Below are 8933 nucleotides of genomic sequence, written 5' to 3' on the forward strand. Positions count from 1 at the left end.
TTTTTATCTGTAGTCTATCATCCAACATAGTCTCTTTTATGATATATAATTTAGAAGGATTTCCTAGGTACCCACGTCTTCCGTGTGTTAACTTAATAGCAGAAATCACAATATAACTACAGAAATGAACTAAAATTAGATTGGATTCTGGGATACCACGATGCTGCCCTGAAGGAATACACAAGTTAGAAAAAGTAGTTTCTGTATTTGAACACTTATCTCTACCCTTTTGATCTCTACCCCACGACGCTGAGATGGGGAGACTGTTTCTGAGATCCTCGGTTGAGAAGCATGAAGAGTGAGGCCAAGGAGAGATTCACTTGGACACAGCACTAGTGTGCAATTGATTTACCTTAACTTGTTTTAGATCTGTGGGATGTCTGACTTTTGCCAACCAGACTGGAAACGCTCTCTGTTTTTTTCAACAAAAATCTTGGGCTGTCTTCCTGGACGTCTTTTCTGTCAAGGACACTTTCTGTCTTTAACTTTGGTTCTCCTGTTCCACATGTAAGCGAAGTACAACTAGTTAGTAAAAAGCCACTCTAGAAAAAAAGGCTGTAATTGTGAGACCAGATGGTAAGCATTGTTCAGCTGATAGGGTTGTGTAGATGTGAGGGAAGGTGTGGTAATATGATCTGCTTCTGCAGCTGTGACCTGTTGTTCCAAAACAGCCTCCTGCCTCCCTGCTTTCGGTGTCTACATTCCAGCACCTCTCTTTCCATCTTTGTGGGCATTGGGGACCTCACAGATTGATTTGACAGATGTATAAGAAAGGAATGAAACTTGCTCTAGGAAGAGCAACTTCTATTTATTCCAACCCACAGATATTTTTTGAATATCCTCCTCCCCGTGTTAACTTGTAATATTGGCAGATGGTGCAGAGTGTAACCACTCTCGTTCGGCACACTAAGAGACAGTTTCCCAGCATTCAAATTGCCATCAGCCTATCATGATATGTTTAAGGCATCTCCATCTGAAGTCTTGCAGTACCTCAAGCTAAGATATACAGAACTGAGCTCATCATCTCTGTTCACCTCACCTGCCCTTGGCAAACACCAACCAACCCTTCTCCTGTGTTTCCTCCATCAATGAAAGGTAGCACCATTCTTCCCTCACCCAAATGGAAAATCTAGGAGTCATCCTAGACTCTTATCTTTCTTATCCATTTCATGCAGTCCATCTTCTAAATACTTTCTAATCCTTCAATACCTGTCTTTCCTCATTGTTGCTACCCCAATTCAGGCTCTCATTATTTCTCCTCTGGGATTTGGAAACATCTGATGTTTTTACCATTATTTTTATCCAAATGATTTTGTCCTTCTATTCTTACAGTGTTGTATATTAAATGAGACTCTGATCAATGAGGTCAATTAAATTAAAATCTCGTAGGAGGAGGGGTAGATGAAGATCATTATTTCTTATAAGCTCTTCAGGCTGTTGTAGTATGTGGCTAGGCTTGAGAATCAGCGCTGGAGTGGAGAAATGTCAAAAGTCTTAGCCAGGCTGGACACAAGGTCTTCTGTGACCCTAGACATCTTATTTGTGGCCACTTCTTCTGAATTTACATAAGTACCCATAAACAACTTGTGCTCTCTCTTACTTTCATGCTGTTGCTTACCATTCCTTGGTTTTAGGCCTTGGTCCATGGGGATTCGTCCATCAAAAATGTTCTGGAGATACAAAAACTACCTAGAGCAGTCTCTATGGAGTACCATATCATTTTCTTCACCATCTTGGTGGGTACTGAGAACCTCCAAAATGATTTGGGGCTTCTGAGCTTCTCTGTGTTTCCTCTCTTTTCTTTCTTTTATTATCCTCCTCACATCTGCAAGTCCCAGGAATCTACACCAGCCTTCACACATTATGGCACCCACAATGGCAGTAGGTGGTATAGTCAGGTAGATGTAAGGTGTACGAGGGCTTTTACATGTGGTATCTTAATTTGACCCTCCCCATACCCTGTGGATAGAGAGGGAGCTATTACTTCTCCACTTTACAGGTGTGGAGATGGAGGTTCTTCTATTATCAACCTGACTTACAGATATGCACTTGAGTCTCTACAGATTATGTGTTGACAGGGTCCGCAACGTATGCCTCAAATTCTGTGGTTAGCTACTTATTGCTAAAGGGGCTCGGGTGTAGTTTGCCTTTTTAGGAGCTTTTTGGTAAATCCATAATTTGAGCAAGCTTAATTTCATGATATTCATTCACTATTATTTAGAAGCTTAATCACCTTGGAATTTTCCAGGCCCCATTTTCCACTTATGTAGTCCATCATCATCTTTTGCTCATTTAGGTCCTTGGCACTGAAAGAGAAGGGAAGGGAGAAGAAGGGAAAACTGTGCATGGCTGGTTTTAGATGATGGTTTTTGAGGCCTGTACTATGAGTCCCTTAAATTGCTCAGTCAAGTCTTGAAGATCCTCAGCCCTGTAGTGTCAGGACTGTGTGGTTGGGCCTAATCATAGTACTGAAAACAATTCCTTTCAGTGAAGAAGAAGGAAAGAGGACTTTGAGTTCCTCAATGATGCATCCATGTATTTTAGCTCCTGTGTCAGGCCGTGGTGTTTCCCACTTCTTATCTCTAATCTAGCAAGGCTCCTTGCATTGTTTTGCTCTAAAAGTTAGGCCCATCACACTAGTTTCTGCGACTGTGACTTTTATTGAAAAAAATCTTGCTCTTTTTGAATTTAAAGATGAGAAGAAATTATAAACAACAAAATGGCTGAATTTGAATTCTGTCACTTTTGAACAAAGTCACGCAGCTTGAGCAAGTCCAGGAGAATATGGATATTCCCTTCTGAGGCCTGGAAGGAGCAAAAGTTCATTTCATTTAAAATAAATCTGTTGAGATGCATTTTGCTGGTATCTAATGAAGCTCTGAATTTGAGTTCAATTAGAGCTTTGATAAAAGAAAGGGGAAAGGAAACTTGAGAGAATGCTCCCCCATTCATGAAGGGCCTGCATGTTTTTAGTTTCCAAGTAAATGGAATAATGGGACCATGCATTTTCCATCCAAGCATTTTCCACCCTGAGAATAATTCCCTTCCTGGCTTCTCAATAAATAATGCATTATTTCTGAAACTCAAGAGGCATTCCTTTGATTTTCCTTTATGTTTAACTTTCTGAGTGATTTTCAAGCAAGGAAATTCAAGGACTTGGAATAAATGCTTTATTAACATTTTTACTTGAAGTTCAAACAGCTTCTTGGCTATTATCTCCTGATATTTGAAATATTTTTTTTTCTCTCTAAGGAAAGTCTAAGGTATTGTATTTATTAGAAAATGAAGCACCTTGGACAGTCTTCAAAGTGAACAGCAGTTTAAAACCAATACACATTTGTATTTTAGAACAAAGAGCTTTATGGGGGGACTTTTCTCCTTTCTTTATTTTCATTTCCCTGCTGAAAAGGTTCAAGAAAGAAAGCTGACATTCAAAACGGGGCTGTTTGGAGACTAAATCTCGTTTGTTTACCTTTTGTGAAACTCATTCCTTGAGGCTAGTCCAAATCCACCGCCCTGGGCCAAGCCTGCGCCCACCTAGGCCAGCGCCACTGAAGTGGAAAGATTCAAATGCACTTCTGGGATCATCTCTATTTGCAGGCTGTTCATTGTATTGCCTGATTATACATGTGGGGTGAGATGTCACGGGACAGGGTGGTGCCGACCGGTTCTACTGACTCCTGTTCTCTTAGCTGAGGATCCCAGATCATCCCGGGGTAACATGGTGGTAGATTTGAATGCTATTTCACCACCTTCATTTTCCCTGGAAGACAAATGAGTGATTTCAGGAACTAAATAAGATGGAATTAAGAATAGAATCTATTCCTTTTACAGTTATAGTAAAATCTTAACAATTAAAAATAGTTGTGGAAGAAAGGGAACAAAGTTGATCTAAATTAGTAAAATATCTAAAGCATCAATCAATGATGGTTTAAAATGTTTAATTTTATTCATTTCAAGAAGTGGGAGGATAACAGTATTTTCGGGAGCATGGACTCTGGTGCCAGCCTCTAAGAGCAGAAGTTCTGGGGCTTATTTCCAGTACCATGACCTTGAGCAAGTTATTTCACTTTTCTGGGTCTCAGTTTCTTTATCTGCATAATGGGATGATAGTTTCTATCTCATATGGCTATTGTGCAGATTCAATGAGTTGATATTTGTAAAGCACATAGAAAAGTACCATTTAAGTAATTGCTGAATAAAAATAAAAGTGAACATCTTGTCATTGGAAATTTCTATTTCCAAAGAGGCCCATGCTACTGAGTAGATAACAATATTATTATTATTGTTGTTACTGCTAAGAAATACTAAGTGATTATTTTCTTAGCGCTCATTTACTCCTTACAATAAACCTAATGAGGTAAAAATTGTCATTTCTATTTTTCAGATAAGAAAACTGAGCTATGAAAGTAATTTGCCTAAGTTCACCCAGTTTATTAATACGACAGAGCAAAGATTTGAGCCCAGTCAACCTGAATCCAAAAACTGTGCCTCAACTAAACTTTAAAAGGACATTTGTCACAGTGCTCATCTTTGGCCTGAAAACAATCTTCTGCTATTAGAAACAGTATTTTTATAAGTGTCAAAGTGTATGTCCTGAATGCGGTTTTTCATGTCTGAATTGCAGAGCAAACTCTGCGTTTTCATCACAGAGTAATCATCATTATCAGTGTCTCACAAATATTCAATTTTAGCAGGGTCCAAATTAATGAGATTTTATTAAATCGATTTTATCATTGCTGAAACCTTTTCCGAGTTCAGAAAATGAACATTTCAAGTGGCGAGCTGGTGTCTTTGAATCTCAGTATTTTGGTATTGAACTGAGATCATTCTTCGCCTTACTTCAGAATTATATATTTGTTGTTCTCTCGCTTTAAAATCCTTCTTATCCCTGTCCCTGTAGGTGCCTTTATCGTCTGCTGGACTCCTGGATTGGTCTTGCTACTTCTCGATGTGTGCTGTCCACAGTGTGATGTTCTGGCCTATGAGAAATTCTTCCTTCTGCTGGCTGAGTTCAACTCTGCCATGAACCCCATCATCTACTCCTACCGCGACAAGGAGATGAGCGCAACCTTCAGGCAGATCCTCTGCTGCCAGCGCAGTGAGAATACCAGCGGCCCCACGGAAGGCTCCGACCGCTCGGCTTCCTCCCTCAACCACACCATCTTGGCTGGAGTTCACAGCAATGACCACTCTGTGGTTTAGAAAGGAAACTCAGAGGAGAAGCCAGCCGTCATGTATTGAGGGATGAAGAGCTCCCCCTGACCCAAATGCCAGGCAGGGTGTGGAGTGTGAGAGAGAGAGAGGAAAAATAAACTCATGTACTTAAACACTAACCAATGGCAGTATTTGTTCCTAGACCCAACATGACTTGATATATATTGAAAATTAGCTTATGGGACAACCCTCATGTGGATCCCCCTTCCTTTTGAAAGTAAAGAGTGGAGATCTTGTAATGGCATTCATAGATGCTGGAGTGTCCATTTAAATAGACTACACTAACTAGACTTCAAAAGATTTGGTGTGGTTTGGTGCAAGTCAGAATAAATTCTGACTAATTGAATCCACAACTTCATTTCCATACAGGCTTCCCTTTTTTTTATTTTTAAAGGATACATTTCATTTAACAAACATGTTTATGCCTATCAGCATGCTTGTGATGGATAAGAGTATAGACTGTTTTTAAACTACCATAGCTTCATTTTTTTTCCTTATGTAGGAAAATGTAAATTAGAATTATTTTTTTAGAAAGCATGCATGTAATGTATGTATGCAGTATGCCTTACTTAAAAAGATAAAAGGGTATTCATTTTAAATCTTCTAGGAAACAGGAGAACCTAGATGTCAAAGCTGGTATTTGTTTAGGTTATGAAACAAACAATAATCGCAATATTACCTTTTCGTTAAAGTGTTGTAACACGTATAAAACAAAAATGGGATGTAAGTTTACTACCAAAATAATATGTACTCTAATAAAGTTGTAGAAGATGAAGCACAGTAATAATGTCCCCACATATTTATAATACCCAAACTCATTCTAATTATCAGTACATCAGAGGAATTTTTAATAGCCTGTGTTTTTCTGTATTATAAAATAATACATAGTCATTGTAGAAAACTTGAAAAATGCAGAAATGTATAAAACAGAAAAAATAATTACTGATAATATCACAACCCAGAAATAACCACCGTTAACAGCTTCTCCTTCTGTGTATTCCTATATGTATATTATATACTTTTTTATATAATTGGGATCATACTGTAAACAATTTTATAACCATTTTTTTCCACTACAGAATTGCCACATTTCCTATGGCATTAAAAATTTTACAGAAACATAATTTTAATGGCTATAGAATATTCCATTTAATGGATGCAACTCAGTTTATTTAACCATTTCCATATTGTTGACTACTTAGGTTATGTCTAATTTTCATTCTTATAAATGATGTTGCAAAAATTTTGTGTACATAAAACTTTGTCCATATAATTGATTATTTACCTAGGATGTGTTCCCATGAAGGATTGTTTTTTTTTTAATGTGAAATGTCTTTTTAGGCTCGTACCTTTTATAAAAAGGGATTTCCTGCTTTGCACCTCATTGGGTGACAATTGTGAGGAAAGCCAGTTAAATTACCTTTTTACAAAGGAAATTCAGTCGTTAGTTTAGAGTGACTTTTTATATCATAAGATGGACTTGAAACAGTCAGCTGTCACAAATAACCAGAACACCCTAATTAATGTCTAGTAATTTCAGATTTTGTTTGAGGGACCGATTATTCAGCTCTTGATAGCCACAACTGTAATGCAGAATTCAAGACAATGCAAAGAAATCAAACATGCCAACTGAATACAGGATCTTCATACTAAAGAGTTGGGACACTTGTGTAGCAAATTGAGTGTCAATCTCTGACTGGATACTGTGTATTCTCCCAGAATCACCGCAGATAGACTGCTGCCATATTAGGTGATACCTGTTTAATTCATTGTCTAGGTAAACTATAATTGCACCAGTTTGTTGTAACAAGTAACCAGTAAAGTCACAGTCATGAAGCAGGTATGGGAAAGTCAGGAGTATGTTTGCGAGAAAGACGTCCAGACGAAGAATGGTTGTCTAGGAAGAAGGAAGTCAGTGCCTGGTCACTATTTAAGCAGAGGGCAGATTTGTGACGTGCCCACAGTGAAAAGGAGATGGGGAACCAGTTAGCAGAAAGGTGTTTGTATACTTGATACAAAATACAGAGCATTTTATATTGAAAGTGAAAGAAATGAACTTGGACTTTTACTCATGTGCATGTATTGTGAAGGAGCTATGGACTATTTGAAAATTAAAAACATACTAATTGGACTTCAATAAATCATTCTCAATCAGTGTTTGGTAATGTGTGGTTCTGATTGGTGCCATTTCTCTTGTTCAGGTCTTCTGGTTTTCATTGCATGGCGCCTTTTTTTCAACCTGAGTAAAGTCTTTCCGGTGTCCAAGAGATGGTGATTTATGTTGCATGAAAGGAGGTATGATGTCTTAGGACGATACTTCAATAAGAGTATAACTATTAAGAGTACGTTTCTTTTGGAAAAACTCTGATTTTATAAAACTTTTACCTCCAAGTGAGCTTCACCTGATCCCAAACCCTTAATAGGATTGGGCTTCATTTGTGTTCAGATGGGCTTGGATTTAGGCACCTGACAGAAGAAATGTGCGTAACAAGGAGCTAGAATGGGTCATTAGTTTTCCAAAGCAGGGACCATTCATTCTGTAACATTCACCTGTACCTTGTATAGTCTACATATAAAACTCTCTAATTCTTTTCTTAAATTTATCATGCTAATATTCACAGATTAATTACTAATAACCTGTTTAATGATGTGGTGTATAAAGACCATTTTAAAATCTAAAAGCAGAGGTGGCAAATTAAGACCCATTGGCCAAATCTACCTGGTTTTGTATGAACTATGAGCTAAGGATGGATTTAACATTTTTAAATGATTGGGAAAAAGAATATTTTGTGATGCATGAAAATTACACGAAATTCAAATTCTGATGTCCATAAAGTTTTATTGGAACACAGCCACACTCACTAGGTTATGTATTGTTTATGGCTGTTTTTGTACTACAACAGCAGAATCGAACAGTTGCAACAGAGACAGTCTCTCAAAGCCTGAAATATTTACTGTCTAACTCTTTACAGAAAAAAGTGTGCCAACCCTTGCTTTAGAGAATTCCATTTCAATCATTCTGTCCTCATTTGATGATATGTTCATTGGAAGAGGAAAGAGAAATTGGACACGCTATGATCGCTTGAGCTCTAGACTGCTGAGAAAGTGATCACAATTGCATTTTTAATAATAAACATAATTTTTATTTTGAAACAATCTCAAACTTACAGAAAAGTTTGCTGAATTTACAGAACATTTTTCCTGAACTATTTATAAGCTACCAACATGATGCCCCATCATCCTTGTAAATTTACAGACAAGGACGTTGTCTTTCACCACCTCAATGCAATTATCAATATCAGGAAATTAACATTGATACCTAAACTACCATTGAATTCACAGACCCCATTCAAATGTAACCAATTTCAATAATGTTTCTTATGGCAAAAGAATCCAGTCTAGGATCTCTGGTTGTATCTAGTTGTCATATCTCTTAAGTCTTTATCAATGTCGAACAGCCCGTCTGTCTTTTCTTGACCTTTGTGGCCTTAACATTTAAAGGTCACAGGTCAGATAGTTCATAGAATGTCCCTCAATTTGGGCTTGTCTGATATTTCTTCATGATTAGGATCCCATTATTTATCTTTAACAAAATAACAGAAATGCTGCTGTGGTTCTTCTCACTGTATCCTATCAAGAAGCATATGATGGTGGTTTGTTCCACTACCAGTGTTGTTAACTCTGGTTACTTGATTAAGGTGATTCTGCCAGGTTTT

The 8933-nt window shown here is 37.6% G+C and overlaps 1 protein-coding gene across 4 annotated transcripts in view; it reads left to right on the forward strand.

Annotated features, from left to right (window-relative positions):
* Nucleotides 1–7371, forward strand: part of LPAR1 (lysophosphatidic acid receptor 1) — a 129300-nt gene extending 121929 nt beyond the window's left edge. For all 4 annotated transcript variants that reach the window (XM_019749562.3, XM_019749568.3, XM_019749561.3 and 1 more), the window contains exon 4: nucleotides 4904–7371. In XM_019749562.3, coding sequence (XP_019605121.1) covers nucleotides 4904–5205 — 302 coding nt within the window. In that variant the 3' untranslated portion in view covers nucleotides 5206–7371. The remainder of the gene's footprint in view (nucleotides 1–4903) is intronic.
* Nucleotides 7372–8933: the final 1562 nt, after the last annotated feature.

This window comes from Rhinolophus sinicus, chromosome 16 (assembly GCF_057876585.1).
Source record: "Rhinolophus sinicus isolate RSI-liver-muscle chromosome 16, RSI-T2T, whole genome shotgun sequence".
In the NCBI taxonomy this organism is placed as follows: domain Eukaryota; kingdom Metazoa; phylum Chordata; class Mammalia; order Chiroptera; family Rhinolophidae; genus Rhinolophus; species Rhinolophus sinicus.